Raw genomic sequence first — 20,871 nt, 5'->3', positions numbered from 1 at the left:
CCCACTATCTCCCCCTCCCCAGCTCTGGTTCTCTCAAAAAAAGGAACATTAAAAATGAGAAATAATTCCTCATTTAGAATCTGTGAAATTCCATTTATACCAGATTCTCTAATATCACCTTCTTGATGTTGAAAGCTTATCTGAAAAGTCACTAATAATATCTTTGATGACACATATGTGACAAGGTCATAATGCAACTTACAGGGATCTACACATCTGTTGGGAATTTACAGTATGTATCCTTGGCTAATATTTCCAATGAAATGTGCTTTAAGGATATGGATGGATGAAATAATATCCATCAGTCATATAGGTGAATTTCCTATAGGACCATTATCCTTCAATTATTAATTGCTATCTCTTCAGAATTAAAAGAAAGCTGGGACAAGAAAATATCTTTGATTTTGATGTAAGAGAAGACTATTGTGTTTTAAAGGGTTCACCTACCTTCTGGAATCCTCAGATTGGTTGTGGACAGGAGGATAGCAACCCACGATTTGGATGCACACCGCTAGTCCCAGGGGAAGATATGGACCTTATTGTCAAATATTATTCTTATCAATATTACTAGTCCACCTCTGCCAGGTCCAGACTGCAGGACCTGGGGGCAACACAATGCCTGATGCCTGGGTTCAGAAATTGAGGAAGGCCAGCTGGTGGGAGGAGGGGGAAATCCAACAGGGCCTGGGGCAGTGAGGGAGATGGCCCCGGGACATGTCCCCACAGGGCAGACTCTGGAGTTTACCTGGCAAAAAGCAGCACAGTTTCCCTCAAGACATCCCTCTCCATCACAGAACGTGAGGCTGAGCCTCACAATTCCAGAAAAAATGAGGGATATCCATCTTTTCAATTCCAATGGCCTCTGCAGAACTTGGACCCAGGTATGTTCGAGTCTTGGGGTCATGGAACTCTGATGCCCATGATACAAGCCCTTTCTGCCCAGCACTCAGAGCCACTTCATACATCCCCTCTCCTCTGGCCCATCTAACATTGTCCACATACCTGGACCACGTCTCTACTTTCCTCCTTGTACTTCCTCTTTGTCTCCATTTCTCTCTAACCACATCTCTCTCTGTTTCTTCATTTCACTCTCTAGGGAGTGGTGTAACATACGGTGCTAAGCTTTATTCTTATGCATGTGAATATCCAATTTTCCCAGCACCAGTTATTCAAAAGACTACTCTTCTCCACTGTGTATTATTGACTCCCTTGTCAAATACTAGGTGACTGTGCATGCATGGGTTTAGTTTGGGCTCTCAATTTCTGTTCCATTGTCTTTTGTGTGTGCTTATGCCAGTGACATAACTGATTTCTTTGTGTTAGAATGAAGCTTGAAATCAAGAAGTGTGGTGCCTCCTGTTTTGCTCTTTCTTGCGTTGGCTACTTGGGGTCTTTTTGTGGTTCCAAATACTTTTTAGGATATGATTTTCTAATTGCATAAAATTTGCATCGGAGTTTTGAAAGAGATTGCAATGAATCTCTAGATGGCTTTGGGTAGTATGGATATTCTCTCTGTATTAATTCCTCTGAAAGTTGGACATGGGATGGCTTGTCACTGACTTGTTTGTTCTCCTGTTTCTTTCACCCAAATTTAATTTCTTCCATTCCTGTACACAGGTTTTATAGTTTTCTGTAGAGACATCTTTCACTTCCTTGGCTAAATTTATTCCTATGAAGTTTATTGTTTTTGATGCTATTGTAAATGGGATTGTTTTCTTTACTTCTTAGATAATTGGGTTAGTGTATAAGAAGGCTACAGAATTTGATATGGTGAATTTCTATTTTGGAATTTCACTGCATTTCTTTTTTTTTTTTTTTTTCAACGTTTTTTTATTTATTTTTTTGGGACAGAGAGATACAGAGCATGAACGGGGAGGGGCAGAGAGAGGGAGACACAGAAGCGGAAACAGGCTCCAGGCTCCGAGCCATCAGCCCAGAGCCTGACGCGGGGCTCGAACTCACGGACCGCGAGATCGTGACCTGGCTGAAGTCGGACGCTTAACCGACTGCGCCACCCAGGCGCCCCTGCATTTCTTGATTAGATATTAACAGGTTCTTTTACATTAAACTTTTTATTTCAGTCCTTTACCTTATTAAAAAAAACATGTTATTTGGGAATAGCTGACACACTATGTTACATTAGTTTCAGATAAACAACATAGTGATTGGACAAGTCTATACATTCTGCTACGCTCACACATGTGTAGCTATCATCTGTCACCATATATCACTACTCCAGTACCATTCTCTATGTTCCCTATGCTATATCTTCTATCTATGATTCATTCATTGCATAACCAGAAGCCTGCATCACCCAATCCCCTTCACAAATCTAGGGCATCCTTGTCTTGTGCCTGATTTTAGTGGAAAATATTTCACAATTTCACTCTTGAGTATGATATTAGCTGTGGGCTTCACATACATGGCCTTTCTTATGTTGAGATATGTTCCTTCTACGCTGAATTTTAAAGAGTTTTTTTTTTTTAGCACAAACGGATACCAAATTTTCTCAAAACCTTTTTACTGTGTCTATTGACATCATCACATGTTTTCTTTTTGTTTTTTAAAATGTATTTATATAGTTTAGTTTAAATGTATTTATGTATTTCTTTAGTATTTATTTTTTTTCAAGTTTTTATTTAAATTCCAGTTGGTTAACATACAGTGTAATGTTAGTTTCAGGTATAGAATGTAGTCATCCATCACTTACATACAACACCCAGTGATCCTCACTACTAGTGCCCTCCTTAGCCTAACACCCATTTAACCCATCCCCCTGCCCACCTCCCTTCTAGTAACCCTCCGTTTGCTATTTATAGTTAATAATCTTGTTTCTGGTTGATTTTATTTCATTCAATTATGTGAGGGGTCACATTGATTGATTTGCATTTCTGAAACATCCTTCCTTTGCAGGGAAAAAAAAAACCCTTCATCACGGCCAATGATCCTTTTAATGTGCTGCTGAATTTGGTTTGCCTGTACATTATTGGGAATTATTCATCTACATTCATCACTGGCCTATAGATTTCTGTTCAGGTAGTATCCTTCTTGGCTTCATACCAGGGTAATTCCAATGTCATGAAATGAGTTTGGTGGTGTTCATTCCTTTTGAATCAGTGAGATGATAGCTGTTAGTTCTTCTACAAATGTTTGGTCAAATTCACCAGTGAATCCACCTGGTCCTGTGTTTTTCTTCCCCGGGAGAACTTCGATTACTGATTCAATTTACTTGCATTTGTTATCTTCTTGTATTGATACAGTCTTCCTTTAATGGGTCTGTGCAAACCTTCTATTTCTTCCTGGCACAGTCTTGGTAGGTTGTGTGTTTCTAAGAACCTATCCATTTCTTCTAGGTAGGCGGTTTGCTGGCATCTAATTTGACCATAGTCACCTCTTTGTCTCCTTTACGTTTCTTTGGTATAAGGCATAATGCCTTCTCTTTTATTTATAATTCTTTTGAGTTGGGTCCTCTCTCTGTCTTAGCGTAGTCTATGTATAATCTTGATAATTTTGTTTCACTCTTCTGAAAACCTCTGTTGGTCTTCTTCATATTTTCTATTTACTTCATGGTCTCAGTTTCATTGGTTTGCACTCTCGTATGGATTACTTTCTCCCTTTTGAGAACATTGGACATAGTTTGTTTTTTTTTCTAGTTCTTTGAAGTTAAAGGTACGTTGTTCATTTGAGTCCCAAATCTATCCTCCACACATGCAAATCCAGTGGCTTGTCAGAGAACCTTCAATAGGTCTTTTCTGTCCTATTTCTCATTCTCAGAAGTCTGAGAAATTAGAATCAAAAAATTTATATGAAGACACAATAGATGAAAACTTCCCTAATGCGGGGAAGTAGACAGATCCAGAAGCAGGAGGCACAAAGAACCCCCAATATATTCAACAGAAGCAGATCCACACCAAGTCATATAGTAATTAAAACGCAAAATGTCATAATAAAGAAAAATCTCCACAGCAGGAAAACAAAAGATGGCATTTACCTACAAGGGATACCGCGTAAGGTTATCACTGGATGTTTTTCAGAAGACTTTGAAACTGTAAGTAACCAACACAGTATGGTAAATGTGCTGAATGGAAAACATCTGCAGCCAAAGAGAGTCTATCCAGAAAACTATCATTTAAATGGGAGGAGAGATCAAGAGGTTCCCAAATAAATACTCAGCAAGCTCACAACCAACAAACCACCCCGCAAGAAATGTTAAAGGGGACGCTTTAAGTGGAAAAGAAACACCTAAAGTGACAATATTAAAGTGCGAAATGCAAAAGCAATAAAAATGAGTATGTCTGTAAAACATCAGTCAAGGTATTCACGATATGAAAGGTTTTGAAATAGGAACACTACATAGCTACAACACGGGGAAGAGAGGAGTAAAGAACTGGTTCAAACTTAAGCAACTATCAACTTAATATAGACTTCTATATGCAGAAGTCGTTAGGTACAAACCTCATAATAACCACAAAACAAACAACACTAATACATATGCAGAGTATAAAGACAAGCAATTTCAACTGTGAAATTGTGATGAAACCCAGCAAATCAAAGAAAGAGAAAGGGAAGAAAGGATCAGAAAAAAATAAGAAACAACCAACATCAAGTAATAATAGGACAAGTACATGTCTATCAATTACTTTGAATGGAAACAAAATAAATGCTCAAATCAAAGGCACTGGGTGACAGGGGCAACTGGATGGCTCAATCGCTTGAAATTTTGACTCTTGATTTCGGCTTAGGCTATGATCCCAGGATCATGGGATTGAACCCCAATTGAGCTCTGCACTGAGCATGGAACTTGGTGAGGATTCATTCTCATTCTCATTCTCTCTCTCCCTCTTTCTCTCTTTGTCTCTCTCTTCCTCCATTCCACCCACCCCACCCTCTCCTGCCTGTGCTTTCTCTCTTCATAATAAAAGGCACTGGGTGATAGAATGAATGCAACATAGGACCCATCAATTTCCTACCTACAAAACTCTAGTTACAGAACTAAAGTATCAAAATAAAACTGCAGTAGCCATACCTATATCAGACAAAATAGATTTAAAAATAAAACTGTAACAAGAGACAAAGAAGGACACTATTCTTTTTAAAAATGATTTAATGTTTGTTTATTTTTGAGACAGAGCATGAACAGGGGAGGGTCAGAGAGAGAGGGAGACACAGAATCTGAAACAGGCTCCGGGCTCCGAGCTGTCAGCACAGAGCCCGATGCAGGGCTCGAACCCACGGACTGCGAGATCATGACCTGGGCCGAAGTCAGACACTCAACCGACTGAGCCACCCAGGCGCCCCAGGACACTATTCTAATAAAAGGTACCATCAAACAAAAAGAACAATTGTAAACATATATACGTTCAACCTGAGAGTATCCAAATACACAAAGCAGTCCAAAACTAAAGTAAATAATTGATAGTCATACAATCATAGTAGGGCAATTTAACACCCCAATGACATCAATGGAGAGATCATTCCATCAGAAAATCAACAAGGAAGTAGAGACTTTGAATGATAGAGTAGACCAGATGGACTTAATCGATATAATTTAGACATTCCACCCTAAAAGAGCACAATACACATACGTTCCACGTGCACATGGAACATTCCCACACTCGATAAAATATTAGGTCATAAAACAAGCCAAAACAAAATCAAACCAATCGATGTCATACGATGTGTCTTTTCAGACCACAATGCTATGAAACTAGAAGCCTGCAACAAGAAAAAAAAATCTGGAAAAGGCACAAAAACATGAAAGTTAAATAACATGCTACTAAACAATCAATGGATCAACCAAGAAATGAAAGACAAAATCCAAAATGACATGGAAATAAATGAAAATGGAAACACAGCAATCCAAACTTCAATAAAGCAGGAAAACTGGTTCTAACAGGGAAGTTTACAGCAATACAGGTATGCCCCCAAGAAAAACAAAACCCTGAAGTAAACCTTATAAATATCAAGGCCAGACAAAGGACAACAAACAAAACACCCAAACAGCAGAATGAAGAAAATAATTAAAATCAGAGGAGAAATAAATGATATAAATATTAACTAGGCACACCATGTACCAAAAATGGATGAGGGAGTACGTGAAATCCTACTACAGTGAGAGACAGCAGGGTGACAGTGTGAAACACTCCAGAGCGAAGCTGGAATGGGGCGAGGTGAGAACAATCTCCAGTACATGGAGACAGGGGTTATAAAATAAACACATTCCTTCCAGTAGGAGGACAGGGTCCGCCCATGAACATCTTCCCATTCCAAGTGGGTGTGAAAACATGACCTACTTCTTGCCGAAACCCTAACCGTAACACTAACCCAAATCCCAACAGCTAAACCTAACAGCTAACCCTAACCATAGCCCTAAAACTAAACCCTGCCCCTAACCCTAGATCTAAACTCAACCCTAACCCTACCGAACTGTAAAAGTAAACATAACCTGATTTAAACCTAACCCTCTTACCCTAATCCTAAAACCATAATCCTAATGCTGTAACTCTACCTGCTAATGCTAAAATTATAAACCCTAAAAATAAAACTAACCCTAACCATAAAATTCTAACACTAACCCTTATCCAATCCCATAACCAATACCCGAACCCAAGTCCTAGACCTATACCTCACCTTATCCCTAAACCTAATGCAAACCCCAACACTAACACTAACATCTAACACTAACTCTACCATCTAACCATAAACCCTAACTCTCAAACCCAAACCATAACCCTAAACCTAAGCCTAACCCAAGCCAAAACCTAACTCTAACTCCAAACCATAACCCCTAACCATAACCCTAAACACTAACCATAACCCTAAACCCAACCCTAATGCATAAACTTAACTCTAGCCCCTAACACTAACCCCTAACACCAACCCTAACAGTAACTCTAACCCCCAACACCAAACCCAATACCAAACCTTAACCCAATGCACACGACACACAGGAATGGTGTCACATCGGCACTGGTGAAGCCCCTGGACAGAACATTAACCTTATTTAAGGATCTCTCTGGATGGGGACCCAATTCCTATCTCTAAGAACACCACAAAGGGCCCAAAGCGGTGCAGGATTACTCGGCATGGATCATGGAACATCATAATGACATTTCCAATGCCCCCATGGAACTGCACAAAGGGTTTGATGAGGCCAAGATGAAGAGGGCACACACACGAGGCTGGCCTTGGCCCACAAAGACTAAGCCTGAACAGTCCGCCCCGATGAGGCCTACACTCAATCCTCTGGGGAGACCACTACCCTGCTGGAGGTTCAGCACTTGGAGCTTCCTGGGACCTAACCCTAACCTTAACTGTGACACTCACATACCGCTCAAACTAAACCTCACCTCAACTCTAAACCTAACCCTACACATGACCGGCACCCACACATGGACCCACATTCAGCCTTCCAGGGTGACACGGCACTAGTGTCGCTTCGGCCCTGGCAATGTCCCTGGACCGAACCTTAACCTTGGCTAAAGCTTTCTTCTAATGGGGACCCAATTCCTAAGTCTGAGGAGATGACGGACATGGGCCCCAGAAACAGAGGAGGATTACTCAGCATGGAACCTGGAATATCACCATGTCATTTCCAAACACCAGAAGGAGCATCACAGGGGACTTCTTGAGGTCTAACCGAGGAGTGGCCCTGGCACCCAAAACTCAGCCTGACTGGGACCCGCCTTAGACACCTCTGCTCAGCCCTGCGGGGAGACAATGGCCCTACTGGGGATATAGTACCAGGAGCCTCCTGTGACGAAGCCTTAATCTTCAACGTTTTTTTATTTTTTGGGACAGAGAGAGACAGAGCATGAACGGGGGAGGGACAGAGAGAGAGGGAGACACAGAATTGGAAACAGGCTCCAGGCTCTGAGCCATCAGCCCAGAGCCTGATGCGGGGCTCGAACTCACGGACCGTGAGATCGTGACCTGCGAAGCCTTAATCTTAATGGTGACCCACAGTATACATGTGAACCTAAACCTCACCTCATATTTAACACTCACCCTAGACCTGACTCGTACCATGCATGTGTCCTCACATCATCCATACAGGGAGATCACAGGACTGATGTCACTTCAGCCCTGGAGATTTTCCTGGCCCAAACCCTAACTGTAGCTAAGGCTTTCTCTACATGGGGACCAAATTCCACAGTCTGACAACAGCACGCACAATGGGTTGAGAAGCGGTGCAGGATAATTCTATGTGAAACGTGGAACATCACCATATCATTTCCAAAGCACGGCTTCTGATGCACAGGTGGATTCCTGAGGCCTACTCAAGAGTGTGGATATAGATGTCTGGCCTTGGAATGCAAAGACTAATGCTGACCGGTACCCTCCTTTCTGACTCCAGTCAGCCCTTCGGTGAGACAACTGTACTGCTGTAGGTTCAGGACCTGGAACCTCCTGGGAACTAATCTGACACTAAACAGAACCATAATCCTAAGCCTAAACCTAAACCTAACATTATCTCTCACACTAACTCTACATCAGACCCACACCCGCCCATGAGCCCACATTTTAACCCTCCATGGAATTCACGGGAAGGTGTCGCTTCGGTCCTGGTGACACCCTTGGACCGAACCTGAACCCTAACTGAGGCTCTCCCCCATGGGGACCCAATACCAAAGTCTGACAACAGCATGAACATGGGATCCAAAATCGGTGCAGAAATATTTGGCATGGAATGTGGATCACCACCATGTCATTTTCAAAGTGCAACTTCAGCTGCACGAGAGGATTCCTGATGCCTACCCAACCAGTGTCCATATATTTGGCTGGCCTTGGAACCCAAGACTACTCCTGACAGGCACCCTACCTTGTGTACGCCACTGAGCCCTTTGGGGAGACAACTCCTCTGCTGTGGGGTCAGTGCCTGCAGCCTTCTGAGACCTAACGCTAACCCTAATGGTAACCATAAACATAAATCTCACCCTAAACCTAACCCTATCTATCTCACTATGTATACAGCAGACCCACAGCAAAGGAGGTACCCTCACGAGAGACCTCCATGAAATTCATAACACTGGTGTTGTTACCGCACTAACGTCCCTGGAACGACCCCAAAACCTAGCTATGACTCTCTCCACATGGGGACTCAATTCCAAAGTCTGACAAAGAACATTCACAGGTTCGAAAATTGGTGCACAAATACTCGCCATGGAACTAGGAATATACACACGTCATTTCCAAAATGGGACTGCGACTGCACAAGAGAATACGTGAGGTGAACAGGAAGAGTGAACATATATTTGCCCTTGGAAACTAAATAATACTTCTGATCGCCATCTTACATTGTGTACACCAATCAGTCATGTGGGGAGAAAACATCGCTGCTGTGGGTTCAGGGATGAGAGACTCCTGACACCTGGCACTAACGATAAACTCTAAACCCTAACCCCTAACCCCTAACACTAAACCATAACCCTAACCCTAACCTAACACTGACCCTGACTCTAACACTAACCCTAACCCTAACCCTAACCCAAACCCTAACCCTAACCCTAACTCTAACCCTAACCTTAAACCCTAATCCTAACCCTAACCCTCACTCTAACCCTCATCTAAACCTTGATTTTTGACCCCTAAACCCTAAACCCCTATCCCAGACCTTGAGCCCACTTTAGTGTTAACTCATATGCCCAACTGTATCCCATAACCCCTAACTCCTAGCCCCCTAACACCTGTAGCAAGACAGTACTCAAAGGCTGTAATTAAGGTCTTTGCCCAGAACCTGCTCACCCTTGGTGGAGAGGCCACAGTGCTCTGCAGTAGGCAGCACGTGAACCACAGGCATGTGGGAGGGTTATATCCTCTCCACGTTTCTTGGGTGCAGTGGAAGCAGTGGGATTTGGAATTCCGATTGTCCACAAGACGCCACTAATAAGCTGTTAGAACTGTGAAAACCAATGAAGGGACATCTCACGGAAGTGGACTCGGGAGGCCGAGAGGGGAGGCTGGAAGGCGGAGCCCACCACCCAGGGTCAGGCTCGGAACAACCCAGGGCTACAGGCCCAAGATTAGAACCCTCCGCAGAGAGAAGCCCCAGGCTCAGGCCCCACCAGGGGAAGCTGTGCCCTGCAGCCCCTACAGGAAACCCACCGCCTCTGCAGCTGGGCCCGGGAGGCGCCTGCTCACCCTGCAGCCCTGCTTTCCTCCTGCCGACTTCGCTTCAAAACCACCGTCCCAACTTCCTCTTCTCCCCGAAACAGCGTTCCTCTCCGTGTGCTCCCCACCCGGCCGTGGTTTTGCCACAGCTTTCTGGGCCCTGATGGCAATTCTCCGCTACTCCTGAATAAACCCACGTTTGCTGGTAACATAACTGGTGGCGTTATTTCCAAGGGAAACGGAGGAATAAACAAGGACACTCGAAAGATAGGGAATCAGCACACAAACACCACGTGCACGTCTGCACGCTCCTGACGACCCATCGGAAACAGAAAGTAAGAGACGGTGCCATTTACAACCACAGCAGAAGGAACCACGTGCCCCAGAGGAAATCTAAGCAAGGAGGTGGCAGGCCTGCTGTCCCAGGACAGGGCACTGGGGACAGAAACGGAGGAAGACGCACGGGGGCGGAAAGCTACTCTGTGCTCCTGGATGAAGAGGAACCGACCCTGTGAGCGCGTCTGTCCTGCCCGGAGCGATCTGCAGATCCGGGGCCGTCGCAGACTCGGGAGGGACACCCCGCCCCGCGCGGAGGCTGAAGGGACCCACAAGGCCCGAGAGGCGGGAGTGCAAGCTCCGCCAGGGGACCCCAATCCTGGACCTGGAACCCCTCCCACATGAGAAAGGGGCGGGAACCGAGTGGGCGCGGAGCAGGAACATGGCCGCGCAGCCCTGCAGCCCGGCGCCGGTGAGGTAAGCCCCGCGGGGACACAGTGTCACCGCGCACGAAGCTGCGCAGGGTCCTTCCCCCGCAGGGTCTGGTGAACACCGCCCCCCTCAGCCTCCAGGTTCCGGAAGTTCCTCGTCCCTGGGCCTCGCTTTCTCCTCACCTGCTCCTCCCTTGGCAGGACCTGAGGAGACCGGGTTCTTGTCAGTGTGGACGCGGGGCCACGTCCCCCTGAATCCTGCACAGCGGGTCCTGAGGAGACCGGGTTCTTGTCGGTTTGGACGTGGGCCCTCGTCCTCCTGAATCCTCTACAGCGGGTCCTGACAAAACCCGTTCTTGTCAGTGTGGACATGGCCCCATGTCATCCCCAAGCCTCCACAGCGGGTCCTGAGGAGACCAGGTTTGTGGTATCTGTGGACGTGGCCCCTTGTCCTCCTCCTAAATCCTCCACAGCAGGTCCTGAGGAGACAGTTCCTGTCCCTATGGACACAGGCTCCTATTCCATCAAACCCCCAACAGCGGTTCCTGAAGAAACTAGGTTATTGTCCCTGTGGATGTGGACCCTATACCTCCTGAATGCTCCCTAGTTGGTCCTGAGGGAACTGGGTTCCCCTGGGTGTGGTTATGGCCCCACATCCTCCCAAAGCCTCCATGGCGCGTCCTGAAAAGACCTGGTTCTTGTCAGTTGGACTCAGCCACATGTCCTCCTGAGGCCCCCACAGCAGGTCCAGAGGAAACCCGCTCTTAACCATGTGGACATAGGCCCACATCCTCCCGAATCCTCCATAGCGGGTCCTGAGGAGGCTGGACTCCTGTTCCTGTGGAAGCGGCCACACGTCCTCCCGAGTCCTCCACCGCGGGTCCTGAGGAAATCCGGTTCCTGTCCCAGTGGACGCAGCCGCACGTTCTCCCGAGTCCTCAACTGCGGGTCCTGAGGAGATCAGATTACTGTCCATGTGGACGCGGCCCCACATCCTCCCAAATTCTCCATGGCGGGTCCTGAGGAGGCTGCTCTCCCGACCCCTCTGACCTGTGTGAATTTGTGGTAAGCACTGGGAGGGACGCAGTGAGCACCCAGAGTGAACACTTCCGGGCCCAGGCAGGTGACATCCCTTCCTGATGGCTTAGCTCACAAAAGCCCCTCCGCCTTCACTGATCCCTCAGAGTCAGGGTGAGCAGTGACCGGGGACAGGACATACCCTTCCCAGCAATACCCTAGTCCAGTGTATTGATTATTCTGAGCTGAAGGCACTTGGGGACCAGCAGATGCAGGAAAAGCCTTTTGTGTCCCCCAACCGCCTAAAAACAAAGTACACATTTCCACCTTTGTAAAGGGAATTTACATTGGCCAAAAAGAAGAAAATTTGCAAAGCTACCTCCATGACAGAAGAGAAATACCCTGGGGACAACCCTTACCACTGAGAGACTCTCATATGCCTCACGAGATAAAGCATCCTTTCCACACGTTCTCTCCCTGTCCTCCCCACTAGGTGCCTCAGGAGATAGATAAGCTTCAGTCATCTGGGCAACTCCTTCAGTCTCATTTCTTTGTGAAATTCCAGGTGTGGGGTTATGAATGGGCACTAATGACTCCAACTCCTCTGGAAATTTTTTGCCATGGGGGTTTTTACCCAAGACTTCAGGGTAGTTACCAGACAAGCTGGACATCTCCTGGGAACCCTCCCTGATGCTGGGAATATAGTGGCTGGAACATCTCCCAGGGACACCTGCAAGAACCCAGGAGGGGCTTTGCTGGAGACTGGCATTCTCTGTACTCGGCTGAGCTGGTTGAGGTTGGACTGTGTGCTCAGAAAGAAGGGGAATGTCCCTGGACACAGGTGGGATGCTGCATTGTAAGGGTTAAATTGTAGTGTAGGGCTAATGCTTAGCTTGAAAAATAACAGCTTTGTGTTGACATTGAAGGTTAAGAGATAACAGCCTTGCTTTACTCTTATAAATTACGCCTCATACTCTTGTAAATTAGGCTTCACCAATTAAGGAAACAAAAGTTCAAAGAAAAGAGCATCAGAGGCAGGGTCAAGGAGATCCACTGGTTGCAACTTAGAGGCAGAAAGTCTAAAGTAAACACCTCATTAGGCAACTGTTTCTAACTCATCTGGAAATTGTTTCTTTGTTCTGTTCCCAGGTGATGATAAAACGATGTGATCGGTTATAAAAACTCTGTACCCTGGCTGTTTGAGGCCGCACTCTTATCAAGAGTGTTGGTCCCGATCGGTCGGCCTTGCCTCTCATTGTAATAAACTTTGTTGTGACTGTCACCGGTGCCCGTAGCATTCTGTTTCAGGAGTCGTGTGGATGCAACATTTGGTGCATTGGCCGGGAAAGTTAAAGGTCTGAAACAGGGCCCTTTCTGCGGATTGCTCCGCCAACCCCTGGGAAGAAGCTCGGGATTGGGAGAGGTAAGCAATTCTTGGGGCGCGCCATTTGGATGACTCAGGAGGGTCTGCTGGACGCGGCTATAGACTCAGAGTCAGGGATCCTACCGGGACGCTGGTGGACCCCATTTGGTTTGTTTTTTGTCAAGAAGGATCCTATTTTCAGGTGGCTGCCACGGCCTACTGGCCTAGAGATCTCAAATTTGTGTTTTCTTCGTGTCTTAATTGTCTTCTTCCTGTTGACTGTCTGTGCGTCCTTGTCAGTTCTGCCTATCTTTGTCATGGGTCAAAATCAGAGTACCCCCACCCCTCTGAGTCTCATACTAACCCATTTCCAGGACTATAGGAGAGCTGCCTCAGTTTTCGGCCTCCACGTTAAGAAGTCAGTCCTTCAAACTCTCTGCGAGGTGGAATGGACCAGCTTTCAGGTGGAATGGCCTCCACAGGGGACCTTTGACCTTACATTGATATATAAGGTTCATGATATTGTCTTTTCTAGGCACGAAGACCAAATCCCATATATTGGGGCATGGAGGACCCTCATCGAAAACCCTCCAGATTGGTTAAAACTTCTCCTTCCCCTTTCCCCTTGCCTCCCTAAAGTACAGGCTTTACCACTCAAAGGCAGCCCATCTGGAGCTCAAAATAAGAATCTTGACGGGACTAAGCGGCTGCCCCCTCTATCACCTGCACCAGAGGAAGAAGAAGAAACTTACCGCCCGCTGCCCTATAGTTCTCGCTCAAAAAATACAAGTCAGGATGCTCCAGATCAGGAGGCAAGCCCGAGTCAGGACACTCCCCTGAGCCCATCTCATACCCGGTCAGGGACTCCCTTTCATCCCCCTCCCACTGCCCTACCCCTTCGTCCAGGGCCACCCCTGCAGGGTGAAGTCCGACCCTTTATGACTTATGTACCCTTCTCCACTAGCGACCTTTATAATTGGAAGCTTCAAAACCCCTCATTCTCAGAGAAACCCCAAACCTTAATTTCTCTTCTTGAAACCATATTTGTGACCCATCAGCCAACCTGGGATGACTACCAGCAGCTCTTGCAGGTTCTCTTCACCACTGAGGAGTGAGATAAGATCCGTCGTGAGGCCCAGAAATTAGTGATGGGGCCAAACAGGCAACCCACCATGGATCCTGCTGTGCTGGAGGAAGTTTTTCCTTCCTCGCATCCTGAGAATTGGGACACAAACACTCCTCACGGTAGGCAATCATTAACCCTATTTCGCCAGACTCTACTGGGAGGTCTCCGAGCGGCCGCCCGACGGCCCACAAACATGTCTAAGGTAACAGAAGTAATTCAGGGAGCTGGGGAAAGCCCCTCGGCCTTCTTAGAAAGGCTCATGGAGGCGTACCGCACCTTTACCCCTATTGACCCTGAGGCACCTGAAAATAGAAGGGCATTAAATCTGGCTTTTGTCTCACAGGCAGCCCCAGACATTCGGAAAAAGTTACAAAAATTAGATGGGTTTGAAGGAAAAAAATTTATCTGAGTTAGTTGAAATAGCCCAAAAGGTTTTCAACAATAGGGATTCTCAGGAAGAAAGACAGACAAAAAAATTAAGCAGGGTGGTGGCAGCCGTCCTGGATGCCCGTGAGGGAAGAGGACCCAGAACGCCCAAAGAATTCTGGTCTGAACAAAAGAAAAAAGATAAACAAAGGGTTAAAGTGTCACTGGAAAAAAATCAGTGTGCATATTGCAAACAAGAGGGACACTGGAAAAAGGATTGCCCCAACTTAGCCCAACGCAAAACTGGGCCACCCCAGGTATCTGTGATGGGAGTCGATTTTGACTGATGGGGCCGCGGCTCAATGGCCCCTTCTGAGCCGTTGGTTACTGTTAATATAGGGGGCCAACCTAAGACCTTCTTGGTGGACACTGGGGCAAACTTTTCAGTTTTAAAACAAGATCCTGGCCCCACCAGTCAAGGGGCAACCCTGGTGCAAGGAGCAACTGGGTCCCAGACTTGTAAATGGACCACTGAACGACAAGTAGATTTAGGCCGTAAAACTGTTACACATTTTTTCCTAATCATGCCTGAATGCCCCTACCCTGGATTACTAGGTAGAGACCTACTGCATAAACTAACGGCTTCTTTGAAATTCACTGAAGGGGGTATGCATATTAAAGTCGGCCAGGATGGCCCAACAACGGTAATGGTGACTGTGCCACTTGGGGAAGAGGGCCTGCTCACTCCAGTGCCTAATGAAAATGTTCATGCAGTCGATCCCCTCCTTAAAAGCCTCCAGGCGGATTTTCCCCAGGTATGGGCTGAAACTAACCCACCTGGGCTGGCAATTCATCAAGCTCCCATAATAGTGGAACTTAAGGCATCCGCACTTCCGGTAAGACTAAAACAATATCCCATGTCCCAGGAGGCTAGGCGGGGAATCGCTATTCACATCAAGCGTTTGCGCGACTCTGGCATTTTGATCCCATGCAAGTCGCCATGGAATACTCCGCTTCTTCCTGTCCGGAAGCCTAATTCATCCGATTTCCGGCCAGTTCAAGACCTAAGAGCAGTAAACGCCAGGGTAATGGACATTCATCCCACTGACCCAACCCTTATACTCTCCTTAGTCTGCTTCCCCCTTCTCAGGTGTATTATACAGTTCTGGACTTAAAAGATGCCTTCTTTGTCATCCCGCTGGCCCCACAAAGCCAGCCACTATTTGCATTTGAATGGACTGATCCTGAAGAGGGAAAAGCCGGACAGCTCACCTGGATGCGACTCCCCCAGGGATTTAAAAATTCTCCTACTCTTTTTTAATGAAGCCCTGCAACAAGATTTAGAGCCATTTCGGATTTCCAACCCACAGGTAACTCTATTGCAATATGTTGATGATATCTTGCTGGTGGCCCCTTCTCATTTAGAATGCCTGAATGCCACCAAAGGACTCTTGAGTCTTGTACAAAAACTGGGGTACCGAGTGTCAGCCAGAAAAGCACAGGTCTGTCATACTGCAGTGACCTATCTAGGTTACAACCTTAAAAAAGGTAAGCGCTACCTTGGTGAACAAAGAATTCGGGCCATACTCGATATTCCTCAGCCTAAAACTCGCAAACAAGTCCGCGAGTTCCTTGGGGCGGCAGGCTACTGCAGACTATGGATACCTGGCTTTGCTGAACTGGCAGCCCCTTTGTATGCCACCCTCAAAGGGTCTCCAGAATCCTTCATGTGGGGAGAGACTCAAACCAAAGCCTTCCAAGCCTTACGAGATGCTCTCATGACCCCACCAGCCTTGGCCCTGCCAGATCCCACCAAGCCATTCCATTTGTTTGTAGCCGAAAAAGGGGGGGTAGCCAAGGGAGTTCTGACACAGCGCTTAGGACCTTGGCGCCGACCAGTGGCTTATTTATCAAAACGGCTGGATCCAGTTGCTTCCGGTGGCCCCCATGCATTCGACAAATTGCTGCCACTGCGCTTCTAGTTAAAGATGCAGACAAACTAACCTTAGGGCAAGCATTGTCTGTCACGGGGCCCCATGAAGTGGAAACTTTACTGCGGGCTCCCCCAGAGTGATGGCTGTCAAATGCTCGGATTACCCAATATCAAGCATTGCTACTTGACCAGCCCCGAATACGTTTTTGTGCTCCCACAACCTTAAACCCAGCCACTTTGCTGCCTGAAGGACAGAATCCCCCTCTACACTCTTGCCCAGAAACCTTGGCAACAATCTCGTCCCTCCGCTCTGATCTTACGGACATTCCTTTACAAGACCCTGATATCAGCATGTTTTCAGACGGCAGTAGTTTTGTGTTTCAAGGGCAAAGGTATGCCGGTGCTGCGGTGACGACAGACCGTGAAGTTTTATGGCAACAGACCCTTCCCCCAGGAACTTCAGCCCAACGCGCAGAGCTCATCGCACTAACAAAAGCCCTAAAACTTGGAAGAAACAAGTCAGTTAACATTTATACGGACAGCCGCTATGCTTTTGCAACCGCGCATGTACACGGATCCATTTATCAAGAGCGTGGTCTCCTCACAGCAGAAGGCAAGGCCATCAAAAATAAAGCTGAAATTTTAGATCTTCTAGCAGCCATCTGGGAACCTGCAAGGCTGGCAATCATTCACTGCTCGGGACATCAAAAAGGCAACTCCCTAGAGGCAGTCGGAAACCACCTGGCTGATGCAGCAGCCCGAGAAGCTGCCCTAACTAAAAGTGAAAGTGCCTTGGAGCTACCGATCTTGACAGAGCCCCTGCTTCCACTGGAGCCCAGTTACACTCCTAAAGATTTGGAGTGGATTTCCAGAAAAGGGGGGAAGTAAGATGCCGGGACAAAAGTGGTTTCAGGATCCTGGAGGTAAGATCCTTTTACCCGTGGCACTCGGGCAGCGCATGGTGGGTCAGCTCCACCAAGGGACTCATCTGGGAAAAACGAAGATGGCGGAATTAGTGCAGAGAAAGTCCGGGGCGCAAGGGCTGGGAAAAGAGATTGAAGAGGTGGTTGAAAGATGTGTAAGCTGTGCCCAAGTAAATCAGGGTGCAAATAGGAAGGTTTCAGAAGCTAAAAGAGATAGAGGAATTGAGCCAGGCCGCTTTTGGGAAGTAGATTTTACTGAGATTAAACCAGGGAGATACGGATATAAATATTTGCTTGTTTTTGTAGACACCTTCTCCGGGTGGGTGGAGGCATTCCCCACTAAATCAGAAACGGCTCAGGCGACAGTTAAGAAATTATTAAATGAAATAATCCCTAGATTCGGGCTGCCTCTGAGCATAGGATCGGACAATGGCCCGGCCTTCATGGCGCAGGTGTCCCAGGGTCTGGCCCAGGCATTGGGAATAGATTGGAAATTACACTGTGCATATAGACCCCAGAGCTCGGGTCAAGTAGAAAGGATGAATAGGACCCTAAAAGAGACCTTAACCAAATTGTCCCTTGAGACAGGCGAAAATTGGGTTGATGTCCTGCCTTTTGCCCTTTTGCGAGCGCGTTGTACTCCATTTGTCAAGGGATTTTCCCCTTATGAAATTTTATTTGGCAGACCTCCACCTATCCTGCCGAGGCTAGGAGACGATGTAATGGAACAGTTGGAACAGGACCATTTGCTGGCTTCGCTCATGGCCCTGCAACATGTACAGAAGGAAATAACCAGGGCCTTGAGAGAAGCCTTCACTCATCCTCCTGTTCTTCCTCACCCCTTTCAACCAGGAGACTTAGTCTGGGTAAAAAGGCATGAGCCTAAAACCCTGGAGCCGCGCTGGAAAGGACCACACACCGTGATTCTGACTACACCCACGGCCGTGAAGGTAGATGGTGTCCGAACCTGGATTCATCACTCTCAGGTTAAGAAAAACTGCGTGAAGGCGGGAACAACCCAGACTGATGCAGAACCAGATAACAAAGAGCAATGGAAGGTTCAAAGGCATCCAGAAGATCCTTTAAAGCTAAGACTGATGCGGGAATAATAATAATTTTCTGGGTTTGTATGGTAATAAGTGTGGGGGACTGTATGGAATTGCATCCCCTATCTTTTTGGCCATACCAATGGGAACTCAGGGACACTGTCACGGGAAAGGTGATAGCATCTAATACCTCTTCCACTGTGCCTTGTTTTTTGTTTGATTTATGCGACTTGGTGGGGGACTCATGGGGGACTCTAGTTACTAATTATAAACAGCCAACGGGCTTCGCTCCTCCGGTCCCCGAAAACCCCTATATGGTTACCTATGGATGTGGACACAGGGATCAAGAACAAAAATTGGCTAACATACCAGGGTTATACAGTTGCCCTGCAAATAGAAAGGTCGAATGTGAAGGAAAAGGCCAATACCATTGTGCAAAATGGGGTTGTGAAACGCTGGCCCCCTGGCTGGCAGGACAGGGCCATGATCCCTTAATCACCCTCCTTAGAACTCCAGATCCCAAATGTAAGACTCAAGGAAAATGTAACCCAACAAAAATATGTTTAAAAAAGGTTTCTAGTTCCAGTACCTTTTCCTCTTCCTGGGACACTGGACACACTTGGGGTCTCAGGATGTATGCTCCAGTAGTTGACAAGGGCATTTCCTTTACTATACAACGGGTTAAAAGAAAAACTCCACCCAATCTGGTAGGGCCAAACAAGGATATGATTTTACACCCCCCACTCTTTCCGACTGTCCCTTCCCAACCTACCCCGCAATCGGGTGCCCCCACAAAGTTGGAATTACCAACTACAGGTCATATCCAGAACCCATTCTCCCCTGAGACGCATTGGCTAGATGTAGTAGATTCTATGTATGCTTGGCTAAATTCATCTCATACCGAGATTGTACAAGATTGTTGGCTGTGCTTAAACCCTAAACCCCCATATTATGTGGGAGTGGCTACAAATGCTAGCATTGGACAAGACATAGAAAAGCATGTTGTGGAATTGCTAAATCCAAGCACGACATTGTGCCCTTGGGGTTCACGACCAATTTTAACCCTAGGAGACCTCCAAGGGCAGGGTTGGTGTATAGTGTCCCAAGAATATAATTGGCAGAACTCCCCTTACAAAAACTCTTGTGCAGAAGTGTATATTCCAAGTAGTTCAGATACTGATAGCGCCCAAAATATAGCATACCGAGCCCTTACTGGAGCCTGGTTTGCTTGCTCATCAGGAATTACCCCCTGCATTGCAGCCGCATACTTTGGGGTCGGCACCCAAGAGATTTGTATCCTAGTTCATATTCTCCCACAAATATACCTATATAGCGGAGAAGCAGGGAGAGAACACTTACGTCTATTTGAAGGACATTCCAGGGTAAAAAGGGCAGCACCAGTCCTCATTCCACTCCTAGTGGGACTGGGAATTGCAGGATCCACAGCTATTGGAACTGCTGGACTCATTGTGGGGGACCAAAATTTCAAAACTGTAAGCAAGCAAGTGGACCGAGACCTAGGCTGCTTGGAAACTTCAATTTCTCGGCTAGAACACCAAGTAGACTCTTTAGCCAAGGTTGTATTACAAAACAGAAGAGGGCTTGATTTACTCTTCATGAAGGAAGGGGGCCTCTGCGTGGCCCTCGGAGAAACATGCTGTTTTTATGCGAACAATTCCGGAGTAATCCGAGACACTCTCAGTTTGGTCAGGGATAATCTTAGGGCCAGGGAACGTGCCAGGGAAGCCAGCAGTAATTGGTATCAGAGTTTATTCTCTTGGTCCCCCTGGCTCACATCATTGCTTACAGCCGTAGCTGGGCCACTGCTATTGTTACTTCTCGGGTTAACTATTGGCCCGTGCATTATCAATTGGTTAGTACAATATGTCAAGAAGCGAGTTAGTGAAATAAAAATTATGATGATCAGGTCCAATTATATCCCCTTAGTTCCTAATGATGAATCAAAGGATTGATTCACTGACAAGAAAAGGGGGAAATGTAAGGGTTAAATTGTAGTGTAGGGCTAATGCTTAGCTTGAAAAATAACAGCTTTGTGTTGACATTGAAGGTTAAGAGATAACAGCCTTGCTTTACTCTTATAAATTACGCCTCATACTCTTGTAAATTAGGCTTCACCAATTAAGGAAACAAAAGTTCAAAGAAAAGAGCATCAGAGGCAGGGTCAAGGAGATCCACTGGTTGCAACTTAGAGGCAGAAAGTCTAAAGTAAACACCTCGTTAGGCAACTGTTTCTAGCTCATCTGGAAATTGTTTCTTTGT

The 20,871-nt window shown here is 46.5% G+C and overlaps 1 protein-coding gene across 1 annotated transcript; it reads left to right on the top strand.

Annotated features, from left to right (window-relative positions):
- Positions 1 to 16,164: 16,164 nt before the first annotated feature.
- LOC131518071 (endogenous retrovirus group S71 member 1 Env polyprotein-like) lies at positions 16,165 to 20,564 on the top strand. The gene is made up of 2 exons (XM_058740611.1): positions 16,165 to 17,545; positions 18,398 to 20,564. Exon 2 carries the CDS (start codon positions 18,597 to 18,599, stop codon positions 20,562 to 20,564), a length of 1,968 nt encoding a protein of 655 aa, XP_058596594.1. The 5' UTR covers positions 16,165 to 17,545; positions 18,398 to 18,596.
- The last annotated feature ends 307 nt before the right edge of the window (positions 20,565 to 20,871 follow it).

This window comes from Neofelis nebulosa, chromosome 7 (assembly GCF_028018385.1).
Source record: "Neofelis nebulosa isolate mNeoNeb1 chromosome 7, mNeoNeb1.pri, whole genome shotgun sequence".
Taxonomy (NCBI): domain Eukaryota; kingdom Metazoa; phylum Chordata; class Mammalia; order Carnivora; family Felidae; genus Neofelis; species Neofelis nebulosa.
The sequence above is the reverse complement of the archived record's forward strand: the minus strand, read 5'-3'. Positions and strand labels throughout refer to the sequence as shown.